Source organism: Lissotriton helveticus, chromosome 10, assembly GCF_964261635.1.
Source record: "Lissotriton helveticus chromosome 10, aLisHel1.1, whole genome shotgun sequence".
NCBI classification, from domain to species: Eukaryota; Metazoa; Chordata; class Amphibia; order Caudata; family Salamandridae; genus Lissotriton; species Lissotriton helveticus.
Genome location: NC_136071.1, coordinates 438,076,917 through 438,098,247, shown reverse-complemented (window position 1 = coordinate 438,098,247; position 21,331 = coordinate 438,076,917). Strand labels below are relative to the sequence as shown.

General features: G+C 48.4%; 1 protein-coding gene across 2 annotated transcripts in view; it reads right to left on the bottom strand.

Moving 5' to 3' along the window:
- Positions 1–21,331, bottom strand: part of LOC144784260 (mitochondrial Rho GTPase 2-like) — a 1,917,079-nt gene that overhangs the window by 1,707,025 nt on the left and 188,723 nt on the right. For both annotated transcript variants that reach the window (XM_078662926.1, XM_078662927.1), the window contains exons 9-10: positions 8,467–8,700; positions 8,171–8,233 (exon numbers count right to left, since the gene is read on the bottom strand). In XM_078662926.1, coding sequence (XP_078519052.1) covers positions 8,171–8,233; positions 8,467–8,700 — 297 coding nt within the window. The remainder of the gene's footprint in view (positions 1–8,170; positions 8,234–8,466; positions 8,701–21,331) is intronic.

Below are 21,331 nucleotides of genomic sequence, written 5' to 3'. Positions count from 1 at the left end.
CTGAAAGAGACCTTGCACCACCTCCAAGTGAAGACACTATTCGTGATCCATCATGCACCGGCAGCTGAGTTTGTCCGCCCTGGCGTTCAGGGGACTCGCTAGGTGTTGAACCAACAGAGACATGCCCTGATGTTCCAGCCAATTCCAGAGATGAAGGGCCTCCTTACAGAGGGTCCATGACCCCACCTTGCCCTTTTTTTGCAAAACCACATGGCGGTGGTTTTGTCCTCCAACACCTGCACCACTTTTCCTTTGACAGAAGGAATGCCTTCAGTGCAAGATGAATCGCCTGGAGCTCCAGAAGGTTGATGTGGAGCCCGGACTCTGCCCGAGACCAGAGGCCTCTGATCTCTGCCTCCCCCATGTGGCCGTCCCACCCCAGAAGTGAAGCATTTGTCACCACTGTGAATCCTGGTTGGGGGAAGGAGAGGGAGCTGCCGTTGACCCAATCCTGGTTTGTTAGCCACAACTGCAATTAGTGTGCATTGCCCTCCGATATCTGGACACAATCGGAAACATTCCACTCATGCTGTGCCCACTGGAACTTCAGGTCCCACTGCAGAGCCCGCATATGCCACCTGGCATGGTCCAACAGCAGGATACAAGAGGCCATGAGGCACAGCAGCCTCAGGGTCATTCTGACCGAAACCCGGGATATAGGCTGAAAGATCGGAATCATAGCCCGAATATCTCGGACTGAGATGTGTCCAGAACCACCCCGATGAAAAGGAGCTTCAGAGAGGGAATCCGGTATGACTTTGGCACGTTGATAGTGAACCCCAGCTAATTCAAGATGTTCACAGTAGTCTAGAGGTGGGAGTCGACAGCCTAGGCGCAGTCGTTGAGATAGGGGACGACTGGAACCCCTGATCTGCGCAGATGAACTCCGACCACCACCATCACTTTCATGACCACCCGAGGAGCGCTGATAAGGCCAAAGGGGAGCACTGTAAACTGAAAATGCTTGTGGCCTACAATGAACCGTAGCTAACGCCGGTGGGTAGGCAGAAGGGGGGGGGGTGAAAATAGGCGTCCTGCAACTCCAACGCTACCATCCAGTCTCCAGAGTCGAGGGCAGACAGGACCTGAGCCAATATCAACATTTTGAACTTCTCCTTCCGGAGGAAGCAGATGGCGTCCATGAGATCCAAGATAGGACGCATGCCTTTGTTCTTCTTGAGTACCAGGAAGTAGTTGGAATAACAATTACAACCTACTTCTGGCACAGAGACTAGCTCGATGGCTCCCTTAACCAAGATAACCCGCAACTTCCTGACGGAGAAGGGCCAAGTGATCCTCCGACATGCAATGGAAAGCAGGTGGCATGGAGGGAGGGTTAGTAGCAGCTTCGGACTATCTGCAAAGCCCACCTGTTCCACGTGATGTGTGCCAGTGGGGGAGGTGATGGCGAATCCTGCCACCCACTGGCAACTGGTGCCCCTGAAAAGTCAGACTAGGTAGGTTTGGATGCTGCTGCAGAGGGGGCGCTGGTGGACTGGCCGCCCGCTGGCCCCAAGACGCAGAGTCCCACGTTGACGGCCATGAAAAGGCTAGCCAGCTTACGCATGCCTGTGGCTCTGTGCGGAACGTGGTGGGGCACAAAAGCCACGAAAGGGGCGAAAAGCAAACTGCGCGGGGCAAGAGGTGGTAGCGAAGCCCAAGGATCTGGCCGTAGCCCTAGAATCCTTAAAGAGCTCAAGAGCATTGTCCACTTTGTCGCCAAACAAGCGACAGCCATCAAAGGGCATGTCCAAAAGAGTCGATTAGACATCACCCGAAAAGCCAGAGGACATCAGCCAGGCGTAGCGTCGCAGGGCTACCGACGTTGAAAATGTCCTGCCTACTGAGTCGGCGGTGTCCAGCCCACAATGTATGGTGAACTTCGCTGCATTACCATCCAAAGATGGAGTGGAGGGCTTTGTAAAAGCTCCGAAGTTGGGCTGGGGTCGCCCCAGCTACCATAGAGGGAGGGAAGCTCGGAGCCGACCCAACAGGCTCCATGGGCAGAGCCAGGCGACTACCGTCGCAACCCGCCTCAGCTGACGGACGGGAAGAAGGCAAAGAGCGACAGTGCTTCTTCGCCTTCTTCTTGTACTTCGGCTTACCCGAATATGAAGACTTCGAAGAGGAGTGATGGTGGTGACTCCGCGACCGGTACCGCGACCTTCCACTCAAGCGGCATGGAGCTGACTGCCGTTCCTCGAGAAGCTTTTGGGACTGCTCCCACAAAGACTTTAGGTTCATGGCCTGGCAGTCGGAGCACAACTTTGGGTCGAGGTCGCGCTCCAAACACCTGAGGCACACGAGATGTGGGTCCATGACTGACATCATCTTGTGACAGGGGTCGCAAGGTTTGAAGGCAGTCCGTCGATGTGATCTCCCTTGCACCCGGAGTCGAACGACTGGAAAAAAGAAGTCGACAAAAAGTTAAAAAAAACCCTAATCAAAAAAGATTAAGGTCTCCCCGGATACGCGCTGATTGACGCAGAGAAAGAAAGAACTGACGTCAGCACGCAGGGGCGGCATCTTAGTAGATACCGCAATGTCATTTCGGCGATCACAGCGCCAAAGACGAATGCGGAGTCGATAGATGCCACCTACCGACGCGCAGGCGTACTGCTGAAGAAAAATTCTCTGGATCCAGTCTGACCCCTGGGGGTAATTCTAAGGTAAGGAATCCATAACTAATAGTCTCTTTCAGATGTGTATGAAACGCCTTTCATGTTAATCATCAAGCTGACTGTCTGTTAAATGCCAAGGGTTTATAAATAAATAAATTAAAAAGAATTAACCATGGACTGTTTTGACCTATGATTATAGTTTGATGGGGATGTTCGTTTTGTACTTTCATCTACTAATTACAGGCATTATATTGGCAATGTTATATTGAACCTTATGTTATTATTTTTGACTTGATGATGAACTTGTTTGTGGTTATCTTATATGTATTTATTGTTATCTGTGATATGTGCTTTTATGACATTTTAGAAGAAATTAAGGGATTACTACTACTGCCCCATACTCCGATCCCCTGAGGAACCCGCCCGCCATTTTGTATCACTCACCGCGACAGGGAAGACGGTCTGCTGGGGCATCATTAACTTCATCCGGAGCATTGGAGTCCAGACGGTGAGCCCGGGAGGCTGGGGCTCCTGTCCATATCCTCTTTAAGACCTTTTGAACAAAATATATTTACTCGGTGCCTCTTGTGTATCGCGCCTGACTCCAAAATTGCGCCCGTACTCGATCGTCGGGCGGGGCCAATACAACTCCCAAGGGTGTTCCCCCTGTTTCCAGCTACAGAGTAAAGGCTGCAAAATCGAGCTGGATCCGCAACTATTGTTCTGACTTTGAGGGACAACTTGATTAGCACTCTGATCAAGGGAGATTGACACCAGAGATGCCCCGCCCGACCTGCCAATGGCGGCTGTCTTTCCCGCTGGCGGTTATTACTTGATATCACACGACCCCTTTGAAGACTGGCGGTCCTTGGCTCTATCCTCATGCTGGGCCACTGCTTAGCTTACACCCCCTGCCCTCTGGGTTATAGAGATTTTTGGGGACAGTTGGAATTCGAACTTCAAGAACTCATCCCCCTTTGCCTGACCTCAAGATGGCCACCTCAGAGGGACCCTCCTTAGTGTTCTATTGCACCTGGACTTTAATAATTGGTCATCATCCTGATCCCGTTCAGCCATCACCCAAGCCTGTTCCTGCCCTCTCACCAGGACATTTACTCTAGGAACCCTCCCTCAACTGTTGAGACCTAGATATTTTGACTGATGCCCGATGGAGCTACCCCGATAGCTATAGGGGAGATGGGCTGTGGATTCCCTCCTCAGCAGTCTCCTACCCAGCCGGTCTTTGGGCAGACTCTCCTTTGTCTCTCATGACCTTATCTCCCTCCTCCCTCCTCATACCAGCCCCCTACCCCTATTCACTCTACTTATCTCCTTTCCAGTTCTTGACCTTTGCCCTCACCCACTTGGTTCTGAGTTCCCATCCTGTTTCACATCTGGACATTCTTCTGTGAATTATCCCTCATCTGTTGAGACCTATCTATCTGACCGATGCCCAATGGAGCTACCTTGAGAGCTACAGGGGAGACTGGCTGTGGATTCCCTCCTCGGCCGTAACCTACCCAGTCGGTCATTGGGCAGACTTTGCCTTCGTCTCTCATACCGTCTACCCCCTCTTCCTCTCCCTTCTCACTCCCCCTCTCCCCCATCCGCTCTATTTGTCTCTCCTTCTTGCTCTTTAATGTGTCGCATATATTTGATGTAACGTGCAATTGTTATCATTGTTGTAACATTGTTGAACCTTATAGAAAGCGCTCTGATACCTACTGGTGTAGCCAGCGCTATATAAAACTCATTAAATAAATAAATAAATACTGTTAATAGGCACAGTGGTAAAGGTCCTGGAGAGGGCAATAGGCTGCTGGAATGGGCATATAAAAACAACATCATGAGCGATGCCCAATATGGTTTTAGGTCTGACAGGCCCACCTCTGATCAATGCTTGAATCTTCATCTCATTATCAATAAATACACTGTTGCCTGGTCTGAAACTTTGCACTTAGATATTATGGACCTTATGTCTGTGTTAAACAGGGTTATCCTTGTTAAACTCTGAGCCTTGCTTTCCAAGATTAGGGTGGACCCGAATATTGTGACCCTTTTAGCTAACCTACATTCTGATATCCCCGCCTCAGTGTGTTTTTCACAGGGCACTGTGCGCACCCGGTCTTTTCCCACAAGTAGCGGAGTTCGCCAGGGGTGCATTTTTACTCCATTCCTGTTGATTTGTATGTGAACAGGCTAGAGTCTGCCCTACTTAAAGTTCAGGTGGACTACCCTATGGTAGGTGCTAGACTCATCCCAGTTTTGTTAAATGCAGATGATGCAGTCCTCATGGCCTGCATGGCAAGGAGGTTGGATTTTCTCTCGGTCATGTTTGTCTCCTTCATGGGGGATCTGGACGGGTCTGTCAACTTTTCAAAATCCTACCTTATGGTCGTCGGTCAGAAGTACACCAGCACTAAGACCTTTAATGTGGCAAATCACACTTTGGGTAAAGTCTCTGCCTTTCCCTAGCTGGGGGTCCTATTTGATGAAAAGAACAACTGAAGCCATAAATTGAGGGAAAAAGATCTGAATGTCTTAAAACTATGGGGCGGTTTTTAAGTTTTGCCCGTAAGCTAGGGTCTTGGTCAGCGAGGGTTTTCCTAAAAATGTATCAAGCCAAATGTGTGTCACAGTAACTGCATATGAGGTCTGGGGGTACGCAAACTTGGCTAAGATTCAAATTTCGTCAAGTAGCACAGGTATCTTACTGCATGCCCGCGTTTTCAGTGCATGCAGAGCTTGGTATTGGTCACGGTCACGTGATGGCACAGTGGCCCTTAGCCCCCTCCTGTGCTGGATCAAGGTTTGGACTAGACAGAATCTGAAGCTGAACCGGTTGATTCTTTCTGCCTGTCTGGCCCTTGACCTGGTGCATAAAATCCCTTGGGTAGCATAAGTAAGGGCAGCTTTTGCCTACCTTGGGAGATCGGATATTTTTACAGATCCCAATTCGCTGTCCTCTCGTGAACTGAAATGTGTTAAGAGGTTGTCCTTGCATCAGGCTTTCCTGGAAAGAGAACAGTAGGAGCTGCAGAAGCCCTTGGTGCGTGACACATGCTTCTGAAGACTGTTCATGGCATGGAGCCTTATCTAGCCCATGTTCGCCACCAGCGAGATAGGTTTCTTTTAACCGGTTTCAGGCTCAACTCTCTTAACCATCTCCTAGTCTCTCCAAGTGGTTGGGCTTTGCCTGATTGTAGGCTGCCCTGCAGCTGCACCAATAGGTCTTCACCGGACACCCTACACTTCGCTATGTTTTGCTGCTATTTTAGTAGGCCCTGGAAGCAATTTTTAGTTTCCATGTTGACGTCCTGAATTTTCCTTAAGTACGGCCAGGCCTTGGTTTACCTACAGATGCTACCCAATGTATTTGTCAGGTTTGCTGTTTTATGTTTTTTACAAGCTGCATTGATGTCTAGGAGATCGAGACACGACTAGTTGCTCTGATTGGCATTTCTTTGTGTAAATGTATTATGAGATGATTTTATATTTATATGTATTGTATTTTTGTATGGTTGTTTTTGTCAATGAAATACACTTTTTATAAAGAAAGAAAGAGAAAAATATAGCTATTTCCTATTGCTCAAATGGTATTTTTAATTGGTACATTTATTTATTAAGGGTCAGTCCACTCAAACCATGCATCATTACAAAACACACCATGTAAAAAAAATCTGCAAGACCAACAGCCAGATTTTTTTCATCACAAAAATCTCTGAAAATATATTTCCTAAACATGTCCCAATAGTGGATAGGCGTAAATGGCTTCTATCAAGATGACCAACATTCTATTCTTTTAGAGGACAATACTAAAAAGTAGAAATAGTAATAAACTGTTAACAATTAACCAGCTAAATGCCCCCTTATGGAGACATTCTGTGCCCAATCTCTACTGTGAATGGCGGACAAACATGCACAGCCAGCACTGTGGAATCACAATTTTCCTTTTTAACGAGAACAAAAAGAAAGAAAGCTGTACACAACTGAAGGCAGCGTACAATGGGTAATGTATACCTGATGGCTGGGTGTAGGGCACAATCACAGGTTTGGTGCCAATCACTCACGTACAGATCTTTGTGCAGGGACTTAGGTTTCAATATGGACTTGTGCAAAAAATCCTCGATCACAATTTATCCTTGCTCAGAAAGTGCTGGTATCAATATCATCAGTGACACCATCAATGATGCCTTTTGAGATGTCATCAGTAATGTAGTGTGTGATGTAATGAAAAGCACATGCCACATGTGTGAGTTATAGTTTGTACAGTTTACAATGGCTGGAGAATTTAAGTGATTATTCAGTTTTCCAATCTAACTATGGTGTAATTTTTGTATTTTTTAGCAATTTTTTTAAAAAACGGTAATTTGACCAGATTAAATCCAATGGTAATTTAACGTTAGCTAAGTTTTTTTATCAATTAGAAAATATGTATAATGCAGCTAGCCCTTTCCCAATCAATGCAGCTGCACAAAGAGTTTGTCCATAAGACTTAAATTAAATCATAGGAAAAGCTTAATTTCCGTAGTTTTTTTACACATTTTTAGGGTGTGGTATTTTTCCAAAGTTTATGAATCATGATTAGAGGTCAAAATCAAAATGTTCAATGTCATGAAAGTGTGAAATTAGAAATGTTTAGCACAACTATGTACTTGATATAATTCACCCATTATTCCTCAAAAATAAAATGCACTGGTTTTTCAAATAAAATACATTAAAAAAAAAACAAGTAAGACAGTGCCACAGAAATAAGGCAAATAATGAATTTGATCATTTTTCTTTTGTAATGTAATTGCTGAAGTTTTTCGCATAATTTCATGGCATTTGTACCCTAGAAGTCCCTCATTTACCCACATCACAAAAAATTATGTACCCCTAGAAGACAACCTTAGCATTTCACTGCCTAACAATAGTATGGGGATACCTTTATCAGAATTCAATTTTTTGATCCACAGAAACTGAATCTAAAGCCAGTACTCATCTTGTCCCATGTTGGGCAGTCTCTCTTACTACTTTTATTTTCTTACCAAAGAAAATTCACAATTATGCCTGTTCACCTGCAAACATGGCACCAGAACTTGTGCTGGGGTCGGCCACCCCCAGCGAACCATGCATACATGATTACAAGCTTGTTCTGTTAAACATAGGGAGAGGGAGAACTGATCTGGTGGGACCTATTCACATTCTACTTTCAGCTGAACTCATCCTCTGCACTCAGGGGAATGTACACATTTCACATTTTAACAGGCCATCTTCTGTGCCTCATTTTGCACTAGACCCCTCTGTCCTGTAACTGTGTTTCGCCACTGCACTTAAGGCTGAGCCCCTTCCAGGCAAAAACAGAGGAGTCCGTCTACATCCCTCTGACTTCGACACTACAGATTAGGAAAGGAAATCTGTATTGGATCTCAACGATTAAGCTCCCTTTTTCATCAGAGATGCCTTTAATACAGTGACTGTGCTCTCCTGAAACCTAGATTATCACACAATTCCCAAGCTACATCCCGTACACAAAAAGGGTGGTTTATTATTTAAGAATGTCTTACCGTTTTCATCAAGGGTTTCTTTCCAGATAAGCTCACTGGTTTGATCTCCTTGGTGTGAATGACCTACAAATCCACCAACATTATTAAGTGTGAATATAAAAATGACTGGAAAAAAAGTAAAGATGCAGCACCTATAGATAGAAATGCCTATATAATTAGCAGAGAGAGTGGACGATAACAACCATTTTGAATGCAAATCATTAGTGAATATGTGATGAAATGTATGCAAACCAAAAAGCTTTTTTGCCCTTAGACTGAAAGCAGTTTGTGCTCGTCTTGATCCTCTGATTCCATACCTCATCTGAGCTGATGCTGTGTCTGTGAATGGTGACCTCACCACCTGGTTGGGCATACACATGGACTCCATCATCTCCAGCCTTCACTCGAGTAGGGACATTGTGGCAAGCTTCTGGTGCTTCATCATCATCTTCATCTACCCCCTTAACAATGCAGGCAACATCGGAATGCCCAGAGGACGTCAAAGAGATTTTTGGGATGGTCTTTGTTAATAAAGGAGTCTGACGAGGCCTCTGAGTCAAAATAAAATTAAAAACAATTCCAAGGTCAGAAGAACATTAGAAGCACCAAGAAGAAACTACAAACCTTCTGTGTTTTGAAGCAAGCTTCAGAGGCAAACTGTACTCTAAAGGCCCTTAGCAATGCTAAAATACAATCCTTACTTCAAAGCTCTAAGGCTAGTCACATACATCACATATTTTTATCCAGCAACAAAAGCTTTAAAGATAATCAAGATGTCATATCTGACGGCATCAAAGATTTTCAGGCCCCTACATCAAAGACCACAATCAAAGGATCTGGCTCACTTCTAGCTGCTCGGCTAACAAATACATATATTTCTAGGGTCATTGCACTATATAAAAACTGTAAACTCATTTACTCTTATTTATAAGTTTCATTAAATATATATCTGCTCTCTCCTTTTACTCCAGGCCTATTATTAGAGCTGTGCAAATGTTGCAAGTATGTGAACTAGTATAATAGTAGCCTCCATCTCTCAGAGTAAAATCTTATTTTCACACCATTCAGGTAGGAAAAAAATGACTTACTTACCTGTACACTGTGATTCTCCAGTATTAATATCTTTCATAGCTTTACATGCTGGAAACTTTCCCGTCATCATGGTGGGATTCCCACTGAAATAATAACAAGGACTGCTATACATGAGAACTGAAAGCCATAGACTAGTTTAGTGACATACCCTGAAGACCACCATACCTAATTTGCAAGCGCAAGCGTTAAAGGGAAAGAATGTAAGAGGTATCCAGAGTGGTAAGCCTCATGGGGAGGTGGGAGGGATGTATGTGAATCTATGAAAAATATCAATACTGGGGAAGCACAGTGTACAGATAGTAACTTGTTTGTTCTCCAGTATTGAATCTTTCATACATTCACATACTTGAATAAGACTAGTAACCAGTAGCAAGCAAAAAAGAGGACGTGGGTATGGCAAAACCACAATAAAAAAATAAGCAAGATGTAAAAAGTCAACTATAAAGAGAAACAACAAACTTGTATATTTCAAACAGAAAACTTTTAAGACATTGTAAAATCTGAAATGTAGGAAATAATAAGATTTCTGTACCTTACTGAAAAAAGGCAACATAATACTGTTTGCCCAACCACGGCATCAGCCTTCTATGCAGAATCCAAACAATAACGTTTGGTGAAGGTATGGACAATAACCCATGTTGCCAATTTACAAATACCCGATAACAAAATTCTGGCAAACTGGACTGAGAACATTCCACTTTTCTTGAAGAATGCGCCGTTACCTTTGCTGACAATGGTCTTCCTGCTTTGTTGTGGCAAAAGGCAATAGCTGCAGAAACCCAACAAGCAAACTTCTCCATAACAAAGTGTGACCTCATATAAGCGAATCTAGGGACCTACACCCAGGTAAGCCCTTAAGTACCCTAAGGAGAGGGTTGGGAAGATTCAGGGGACCCTCCCAGGGGAGGGTCTGGACAGGGGGGAGGTTACTCCCATGTCCTTTGTCCAGTTTCGCGCCAGAAAGGACTGTTTTGAACTGGACTATGCGTAAGGACACCAAATGTGCCCCTCGTGCAGACTTTCAGGCACTGGCAAGCGCACCCACCCAGCCCTAATACACTAAATCCAGTCTGGGAGGTGATCACACCTCCCTGTGACAGGATGCCTATTGTTCTGCCCTCCCCGGCTCGAGCTTGGCTCAGCAGCAGGAGGGCATAAATGTGTCTCTGGACGGCAGCAACCATTTTTTGCTGTCCGTGACCAGAAGGCTGGTACCGGGAACACTGAGAGCCTAATGGAGGACACTCCCAGTGGGTGTAATCTTAAGTCCCACACCGGTAACGGTGTGGGGGTATGATTCTAACATGTCTGACACCAAACATGATAGGGTTCGTTGCTGCCGTTTCTAAGATGGTCATCACGCGGTCACGTAATGCTCCTCTATATTAGTATGAGACTGCTTCACTGCCAACCCGGAAGAACAGATTCTGTAGGCTGCAGGGATGTGGTGCTCATGCAGGGGAACCCTTTCACTTAGAACCAAGCACCCTGCCCTCTGGATTATAAAAGCTGGCTATAGGGGTGACTTATAGGTTTTAAGTGCCGTTACCCTTAGATATAACAAACCTATATGTTTCGTAAGTGGTGTAGGCACTAACTTACACAGGCTGAAATGGGAGGCCTTATACAGGAGATCATTAGGTTTGGGGGCCTCTCTGGAATTACCATAATCTGGGGGAAATCTATCATCTTCCCACTTGCAGCAGTAACTGTTGCATTTCGGTCGGAATTCCCTTTAAAATGGACTAACTCCCCCGTGAAATACTTGGGAATTTGGATTAGCAGGGACCCTGAGGAACTGTGGTGTTACAACTATGGCAGGCTTATGGAGTGTTTTGAGGGTCAGCTTCCCCGCTGGAGGGCGCTTCCTCTTTCGCTAACGGGGCGACCTGCCATCGCAAAGATGGTGGTACTGCCCAAGTTCCTTTATACCTTTGTCAATCGGTTGCATTTAAGAAGCAACTCCGCTCCAATCGGATTTCCCTGGTATGGGAAGGTGGGCAATCACGGGTCACCTGGGAAACTCTCACACTCCCATTTGGCAGGGGGGCCTGGGGGCGCCAGGGGCGCTAGATATGGGATTGTATCATTCCTGTCCCCAGGCGCAATTTGCTTTTCACTGGGTTTTTCCTATGCCGTTCCTGGCGCATGCACCCCTGAGTGCGACCTGGCAGGCCCAACTCCCCTGCCTATGGTGATGTTCCGCTCGCAGGGCCGCTCACGGACTGGGACAGATACAGTCGGCAGCACGGTTCGGGCATTGCAGATGCTCCGCCGGCGGGCTGGTTTGGACACCTGTTTGCGCACTCAGTGCCGCTAACGGGCCACCCGGAGCTGCCCTTCGCGGGGGAGGGGGGAGTCTGCCAGTGGCTGTGCAACTAGCAGGTACAAATAATGGGTCGAGCATTTCTAGATGGGGTATTTATAGGCCTGGACGTCACTTTGGGAGATGAGCATGCAGGACTACTGGACAGGATGACCTATTTTCAGCTGCGGGCGGCCATGCACGCGAGGTTAGCCTCATTCCCGGTGGCGCCACCAACATTTCATGTATTGGAAGCATTTTTATTAAATCCCTCACCCCGTAAACTTATAACACGTCTGTACACCAGTATGAAACAGGACTAGCCTGTGCACGTGCCCCTGGCTCAGGCTGCTTGGGAGGAGTGCTTGGTTGCGCCTTTTGAGGAGGGTCTGTGGGCCTACTGTTGTGCACAATCTAGGGATTTGTCACCCAACTATAGACTTCAATTAGTCCACTTCAAATTTCTCCACAGACTTTATAGAACCCCGGTGTGGCTGAGCAGGGCGGAGCTGAGTGCCGAGGCTCGATGTGTGCAGTGCAGGGCAACCGAGGCCTCCTTGATGCACCTCGCATGGGAGTGCCGGGAGGTTTCAAATTTCTGGAGGCGTGTGTTTGAGGTTTTGGATGAAATGCTGGAGTATAGGGTGGAGTGCACCCCGTTAGTTGCCCTGCTAGGCTATGTTAAACCTTTACCTAAAACCATTAGACGGCTTGCTGCTATGATGTTGCTGGTGGCGAAGAGACATGTGACGATATGCTGGGGCCGTAGGCGCAGGCTGCGGAGGGATGACTGGCTGGCGGACGCAGCGTTATGCCACACGCAATTGTTTGAGTTCTGGGATTTGATGCCCACGCAAGCGTGGCCCCTGGATATATGGGTACCCCAGCAAAAGTTTTTGCAAGAGCAGCATAGTAATAAAGTCCAAGCCCCGGCCGCGGAGGGGTAGACGAGAATGAGATGAGATGGGCGTCTGATGGGGAGGGGTTCCCCTCCACCATCTGCGTCCCAACAGCTTTCTCCGTTTCTTTTTCGGTATGGCCAGAAAGGTCACCCCCCCTATTGCCTCCGTTCCCGCCCCCCTTGTTCCTCCTCTTTACTGGTCGCTCAATTGTATCCTTTCTGTTAGATAGCGACTGAACTGGCGGCAACATGTCTGCAGTGTGACAGCCTCTGCAGCCACTCAGTCCAGACGTGGATTGCAGGTTGGGTTTTCAGGGGGCATCTCTAAGATGCCCTCTGGTGCATTTTACATTAAATCCCACACTGGCATCAGTGCGGGTTTAATGTGCTGAGAAGTTTGGTACCAAACTTGTCAGTCTTCAGCTCCCCCGGTCTCCTGGGTCTGCAACAATGCACATCCTGGGCGAGGTGCTAGGTCTCTTCCCCCAGGATGGGCAGGGGGAAGCTTCAAAGGCATGCCGCCTCTGTGAGCTTCTCCAGACCATTTGCTGTACCCAGCAACTGACCCCCACCAGTCCTGACCCCCAATCTGGCGGGAAGACTGGCTGGAAAAACTACGTCAGGAAGGGGGGTGTGCCAGCCTGTGCCAACCCCATCCCTCAGGTGGGGGAGACGAGGTGAAGCACGACCCCGGGCCGCTGCCATCTTGAAGATGGGGAGCCCTGCCCAATCACAGCTAGGCTCCTGCCCCCTTCCCACAGGAGAGGAGCAGGCTAGGGGGTGTACCCACCCCAGGACAGGGACCTATTGGTCCTTGCCCTACCTGTAACGCCCCTAAATTAAGTATTTAGGGGCTCCCTGAACCTTCCTTCCTCAGATCCCGATAAGAAAAGAATAAAGAAGACCAAGAGGAAGAAGACCAAGAGGAAGAAGACCCGCCGCTCAGCTGCTAACAGGACGGCAACAACTGACTTGGCCCCAGCCCAACCGGCCTGTCGACCCTGGACCCTGCTCCTGCCTAAATCCAGGCGACTCCTGCGGACAGCAACCTTGGGTCACCCAGAGGACCTGCCTGCCTTGACCCTCTTAAAGACAGGGACTCACATCAGCAGAGGCTCTGCTGCAACAACCCCCATGGTGCCAGCCAGGAAGCTCCGGACCAGCCCACTCTGCACCCGCCGAGCCCGGCCCGTGCAATCCAAGACCACGAGGACGTCCCCCCGGCGACTGGGAACGAAGTCCAGTGCCCAAAGACCCTCCTCGATGAACCAGACGACGCCTGCAGACTCAGAACCAGGGGCCACCTCAACCGCGACCAGCTGAGAGTAAGCTTTTCCGACACCCAAAGACCCCCCTGCACCAAGCGCCCCACAGCCCCCTGTGCCTCCCTTTGGGGTACCTACCTGTGCTCCAAGATCCCAACTTACCTCTCGAAGTGCTGGTCGCCCCTGGAGAGTCTCCGCCCCTGAGCCTGCAGCCTTTGTTCCCTTTTTACCTTTCCCACTGGATAACATTGAGTGCCCGACGGCTCAAAAGCACCCTGCACCCAGCCGCCCGAGTACCGCTGGCTGTGCCACCTTTGCCCTCTCCTGCATCCCCCTTTGCCCTGAGCAAGTGACCAGGAGCCCAGCTCCCACAGCCATGTGGCCTGCTAGCCAGCAGCCACCAACCGGAGGCCCCCTGAACCTCATTGGATAACATTGGGCCTAACTACCTCTGCATCTGGCCGCCCCTGCGATGCTGGGGGTGAACCAACTGTACCTACCTGACCCTGGGGGACCCCTGAGTCTATGCCCATAACCACAACTTCACCAGTCAAGTAATCACCCGGAAACCAGTAACTCACTTACCTGCCATTGGATAACATTGACTGGTTTGACCCGAAAAATCTTCTAAGTGTGAAGTTTTGGAAACTTAAAATGTTCATATAAAATCAACCGAATTCCGAAGTACTCACCTGTGATCAGGAGAGAAGCTAGTACTGTACCTTGTAGCCCAGTATTGAACCGCAAAAGTAATCCTTACCGGGTTTACTAGTAACCTGAATTTTCTCCAAAGGAATCCATTGTCTGCTTTTCTATGAAATTTCTTCTAAGTGTCCACTTTTGAAAACTTGAAATATTCTTTACAAATCATACGAAATACTGAAACAAAATGACTTACCTGTTTTAAGGTGAGACCCCAGTGCTGGACCCAGGAGCCCAATACTGGATTGCCAAAGTAACGAGATCGTACTTTATACCTGCAACCTGAATTTTCTCCTATTGGATAACATTGCCAGATTGCTGTTGAAAAGATTCTAAGTGTGAACTTTTAAAATAGCTTTATATTCCTGAAAAATCACTGCAATACCTAAAACGTTTTTAACTAAACTGTTTTCAGCTTAGACCCCAGTACTGAATCTAGGAGCCAGTCCTGGAACTACCAAAGTAATCAACTGTGTTTATATAACAAAATCCATTGAGCTCAATGCTAAATTGTGTGTAGAATTGTGTTACCTACTGCAACCCCTGTCCCTTTTGTGTTTACAAAGTTTATTGCCTTTCTGCAAAGTACACATCTGAGACCTCTCATATTGAGAACAGTATATTTTGATACCTGTTGGTTCTAGAAATAAAACAACTATATCTTTGATATAAAAACAATTGGCCTGGAGTTCAGTCTTTGAGTGTGTGAAACCTTTTGCTGACTGAGTGTGTACAACAAATGCTTTACACTGTCCTCTGGTACTGCCTTACTGTTCGACCAAGCTACCACTTTAGAGAGTAAGGTCACATCTTGCTTTAACCTCTGTTATACCTCTGGGGTTTGTGGACCCTATACACACTGTACCTTATTCTAGTCCAGTATATATAGAGCCACTTTCTCACATTGGTGGATCAGCGGTGGGATACAAACTTGAATTTGTTGGACTACTTGGTTACCATCTGATCACACGACAGAACTCATAAATTGCCTTTAGAGTTCTGAAATTGTTTTTTCCAAAATACTAAAAGTCTAGTAGGGTCTTGCTTAAGTCCCATTAGAGATTTTGAAAAATAAGAGTCACTATAGTTAGGGTAGAGGGTTAGAACTGTCAGGTTAGAATGTCTCAACAGAACCCAGCTATTAGTGAAGATAACATGGACCTGTTTGAGGAGCTCGACCTCACACCTTACTTGCACTTGAATTTCAAGGAATTGAGGTCCCTTTGAAAAAATTAAAAATATAGTCATGGGCCTGCATCCAACCAAACAAGGGCTCCAGGAGCTCCTGGCTGAGTATGCAAAAGGCCACCCCTCTGAATAGGGTGACACCAGGTCAGAGGAAGAAGAGGAGGAGGAGGAGGAGGAGGATAACACCACCACCCCCCCCATCTCTAGGGAAGTAAGGGTCTCTACACCCTTACCTCCAAGAGTCAGCTTCTGGGAGCCTGGGTACCACACAGGTGGACTACGCCCCAGAGAACACATTGGGGAGAGCCCCAATGAAGAGGACAACTTTCTAGCAAAGTTGGCCAAGAGATTAGACCTAGAGTCCAGACTCCTGGCTCTAGAAAAAGAAAGGAAAGAGATGGGCTTAGCCCCCATCTCTGGTGGCAGTAATACCAATAATAAGGATAAAGAGCAATCTTATGATCCTAAAATCCCCAAAGGGATTGTCCCTAAATTTGAGGAAGGTGATGATATCACCAAGTGGTTCACAGCCTTTGAGAGGGCTTGTGATATCAGAAGACTAAAAAAACCTCTCTGGGGGGCACTTCTGTGGGAACTGTTCTCTGGTGACTGCAGAGACAGGCTTCTGACCCTCTCTGGGCCAGATGCAGGGTCTTATGACCTCATGAAGAAAACTCTGATTGAGGGATTTGGACTCACTACTGAGGAGTACAGAATTAGATTCATGGGGGCTCACAAAACCCAGACCCAATCCTGGATAGATTGTGTGGACTACTCAGTAAAGACACTGGATGGTTGGTTAACTGGACACAATGTGCATGATTTTACTGGACATTATAATTTGTTTATGAAGGAACACATTTGCATCAGCATTTGGTAGACCTAGGTCCAATTTCTCCCCAAGAATTGGGATAGAAGGCAGACCATTGGGTCAAGACTAGGGGGACCAGGAAAGCTACTGGGGGTGACAAAAAGAAGGTGGTTACAAAACCTCCCCAGGGGAAAGGTGGTGAGAATCCCCAAGATAAAAAGTCTGAGTCTTCCAAAGGGCCCCAAAAACCTGTACAGGTGGGTGGGTCCCAAACTACTCCCTATGTGCCTCAGCCCTATAGGGGGAAGAACGTTGATCCCAACAGGGCCTATTGTAACAACTGTAAAAAATGGGGACATTTAACTGTAGACAAAAACTGCCCCTACAATAAAGCCCCTAAGGCACCCAATACAGCTAATCCAGGGGCAGTGAATCTACAGATAGGATCAGAGGAGTGCCCAGAGCAAATCTGGGAATACACTCAAACCAGTCTAGTCTCCTAGAGGGATATGGAGTTTGCCACTGTAGCTGGTTGGCCACCCAACTGTAAATAGCATTTGCAATACCATTCCATTAATGGAACTAGAGTAGAAGCCCTGAGGGATACAGGTGCCAGCATCACTATGGTGAAGGAAATGCTGGTTTCCCCAGAGCAATACTTGGTTGGGAAAACTTACCCAGTCACCAATGCTGACAGCATTACCACCCAACGCCCTATGGCTATGGTGACATTAGGTTAGGGGGAGGTTACTGGCCTGAACCTGGTAGTGGTCTCTCCACAATTGTCAGCTGACTGTCTGTTTGGAAATGACCTGGAAACCTCAGCCTGGGCTGAGGTTGAGCAAATAACCCATGCAGCCATGTTGGGTATCCTTAGACTGGTGGGTGTGCAAACCAGAGCACAGAGCAAAAAGAAGGGTGAACAAGTAGATTTGGAGCCTGAAAGTATGGCCCAACCAACCAAGAGAAAAAGCAAGAAGACTGGGGGACCAGCATCTACACAGCAAGCCTCTCAGGACCCCTCTCCTCAGGGAGAGGACTTGGAAACCCTAGAGGGAACTGAGCCCATGGAGCTTGAGCCTTACCAGTTCGGACTCCTGGGCCCAGGGGGACCCACTAGGGAAGAGCTGTGCCAGGGTCAGCGAGACTACCCCACTCTTGAAAGCCTGAGGCAGCAAGCTGTTTCAGAAGCACAGGGAGATGTCAGTGGTACCCACAGAGCTTATTGGGAAGAGGGATTACTGTATGCCGAGGGAAGAAACCCCAATCCTGGAGCTACCAGGAGGGTGGTAGTGCCACAGAAGTACAGGGAGTTCCTCCTAACTTTAGCTCATGACATCCCCCTAGCTGGGCATCTGGGGCAGACCAAAACTTGGGAAAGGCTAGTTAGCCACTTCTACTGGCCCCAGATGAACCAATGAGCTCCTGTGTTACCTGCCAGGCCAGTGGCAAGACAGGTGGTAACCAAAGGCCCCTCTGATACCACTACCAGTGGTGGGGGTACCCTTTGAAAGGGTAGGTGTGGACATTGTGGGTCCACTTGAACCTCCCACAGCCTCAGGGAACAAATTCATTCTAGTAGTAGTGGATCATGCTACTAGGTACCCTGAAGCAATTCCCCTTAGGGTTACTACAGCTCCTGCAGTAGCCAAGGCCCTCCTGAGTGTCTTCACCAGGGTAGGGTTCCCTAAGGAGATGGTTTCAGACAGAGGTTCCAACTTCATGTCTGCTTACCTGGAGCACATGTGGAAGGAGTGTGGTGTGCAGTACAGGTTTACTACCCCATACCACCCACAAACCAATGGTCTTGTTGAGAGATTCAACAAGACATTGAAAGGTATGATCATGGGACTCCCTGAAAAACTCAAAAGGAGAATGGATGTCCTGTTGCCATGCCTGCTTTTCGCTTATAGGGAAGTGCCACAGAAAGGAGTGGGATTTGCACCCTTTGAACTTCTGTTTGGTCATCCTGTAAGGAGACCACTTTGTCTGGTGAAAGAGGGTTGGGAGAGGCCTCTCCAAGAACCCAAGCAAGACATGGTGGACTGTGTGCTCGGCCTAAGGTCCAGAATGGCTGAGTACATGGACAAGGCATCCAAGAATCTTGAGGCCAGCCAGGAGCTGCAGAAGCACTGGTATGACCAAAAAGCTACCATGATTAAATTTCAACCTGGACAACAGGCGTGGGTTTTGGAGCCAGTGGCACCATGGGCTCTCCAAGACAGTTGGAGGGTTATCCATGTGAACCGCTTTAAACTCTACAATGACAGGGCTGACCTCACCATGCTGATGGTGACTGATGAGGAACAGGAAGCAGAGAGTGAACCTCTCCCTGATCTCCTCTCTTCCAGCCCAAAAAATGGAGCAGTGGATGGAGTGGTCTTTTCAGACACCCTCTCTCCCCAACAGCAGACTAACTGCAAGCACGTCTTGCAACAGTTTGCTAGCATATTTTCCTTGACCCCTGGTCTGACCAGCTGGTGTACCCATGATGTGCACACTGGTGACAGTAAACCTGTCAAAAACAAAATCTATCGACAATCAGACCAAGTCAAGGAAAGCATCAAAGCTGAAGTCAGCAAGATGCTGGAGCTAGGGGGGATTGAACCCTCTGAGAGCCCCTGGGCTAGCCCAGTGGTTCTGGTCCCCAAACCTCATCAACAGGGTGGAAAGAGAGATGAGGTTCTGTGTGGACTATAGAGAGCTCAACTCTGTCACCAAGATAGATGCTCACCCCATTGCAAGAGCAGATGAGTTGATAGACAAGCTAGGGGCAGCCAAATTCCTCAGTATCTTTGACTTAACTGCAGGGTACGGGCAGATTGGCATGGCCCCTGGAGCCAAAGAGAAAACAGCATACTCCACCCCAGATGGGCACTATCAGTTTACTGCAATGCCTATAGGGTTAAAGAATGCCCCTGCCACCTTCCAGAGGTTGGTGAACCAATTCCTGACTGGATTGGAGTCCTTTAGTGCAGCTTATCTTGATGATTTTGCTGTCTTTAGCTCCACCTGGCAGGATCACATGATCCACCTTGGGAAGGTTCTACAAGCCCTGCAATCTGCAGGACTGACGATCAAGGTAACCAAATGCCAGATAGGGCAGGGCACTGTGGTGTACTTGGGCCACCTTGTTGGTGGATGCCAGGTCCAACCCTTACAGCCCAAGATCCAGAATATCCTTGACTGGGCAGCTCCAACCACCCAGACCACAGTCCGGGCATTCCTTGGCTTGACTGGATACTACAGGAAGTTTGTGAAGGGCTATGGGTCCATTGTGACTCCCCTCACAGAACTCACATCCAATAAAATGCCCAAGAAAGTAAACTGGACTGTTAGCTGCCAAAAGGCTTTTGATACCCTGAAAGAAGCAATGCTCTCAGCACCATTCTAAAAGCACCAGACTACTCCTAGCAGTTCATAGTGCAGACTGATGCCTCAGAGCTGGGGATAGGAGCGGTCCTCTCACAGATCAATGAGGAAGGCCAAGATCAACCTGTTGCTTTTATAAGCAGGGGGCTACTCCCCAGAGAGCAGCGTTGGAGTGCCATTGAGAGGGAGGCCTTTGCTGTGGTTTGGTCCCTGAAAAAGTTGAGGCCCTACTTGACCACAGACCTCTCAGATGGCTAATGCAGATGAAAGGGGAAAATCCAAAACTGTTGAGATGGTCCATCTCCCTACAGGGTATGGACTTTGAAGTGGAACACCGACCAGGGACTGCCCATAGAGTATATGGTGCTGGGAGGTTGTCATTACGAACTCCACAGCACCATAATGGCTACACTGAAGACTGACAAGTTTGGTACCAAACTTCTCAGCACATTAAACCTGCACTGATGCCAGTATGGGACTTAATGTAAAATGCACCAGAGGGCATCTTAGAGATGCCCCCTGAAAACCCAACCTACAATCCACGTCTGGGCTGAGTGGCTGCAGAGGCTGCCACACAGCAGACATGTTGCTGGACCCCTGGGTGGAGACCCCCCCGCTCTCCTGGGCCTGCAACAATGCACATCCTGGGCTAGGTGATAGGTCTCCTCCCCCAGGATGGGCAGGGAAAGCTTCAAAGGCATGCCGCCTCTGTGAGCTTCTCCAGACCATTTGCTGTACCCAGCAACTGACCCCCACCAGTCCTGACCCCCACTCTGGCGGGAAGACTGGCTGGAAAAACTACGTCAGGAAGGGGGGTGCCAGCCTGTGCCAACCCCACCCCTCAGGTGGGGGAGACGAGGTGAAGCACGACCCCGGGCTGCTGCCATCTTGAAGATGTGGAGCCCTGCCCAATCACAGCTAGGCTCCTGGCCCCCTCCCACAGGAGAGGAGCAGGCTAGGGGGTGTACCAACCCCAGGACAGGGACCTATTAGTCCCTGCCCTTGCCCTACCTGTAACATCCCTAAATTCAATATTAAGGAGCTCCCTGAACCTTCCTTCCTCAGATCCTGATAAGAAAAGAAGAAAGAAGACCAAGAGGAAGAAGACAGCTGCTAACAGGACGACAACAACTGACTTGGCCCCAGCCCTACCGGCATGTCGACCCTGGAACCTGCTCCGGCCTAAATCCCGGCGACTCCTGCGGACAGCAACCTTGGGACACCCAGAGGACCTGCCTGCCTTGACCCTCTTAAAGACAGGGACTCCCATCAGCAGAGGCTCTGCTGCAACAACCCCCCTGGTGCCAGCCAGAAAGCTCCAGGCCAGCTCACTCTGCACCTGCTGAGCCCGGCCCATGCCCGAGTGATCCAAGACCACGAGGACGTCCCCCCGGCGAAAGGGACGCGAAGTCCAGTGCCCAAAGACCCTCCTCGGCGAACCAGACGACGCCTGCAGACTCAGAACCAGGGACCACCACAACCGCGACCAGCTGAGGGTAAGCTTTTCCGACACCCAAAGACCCCCCTGCACCCGGCGCCCTACAGC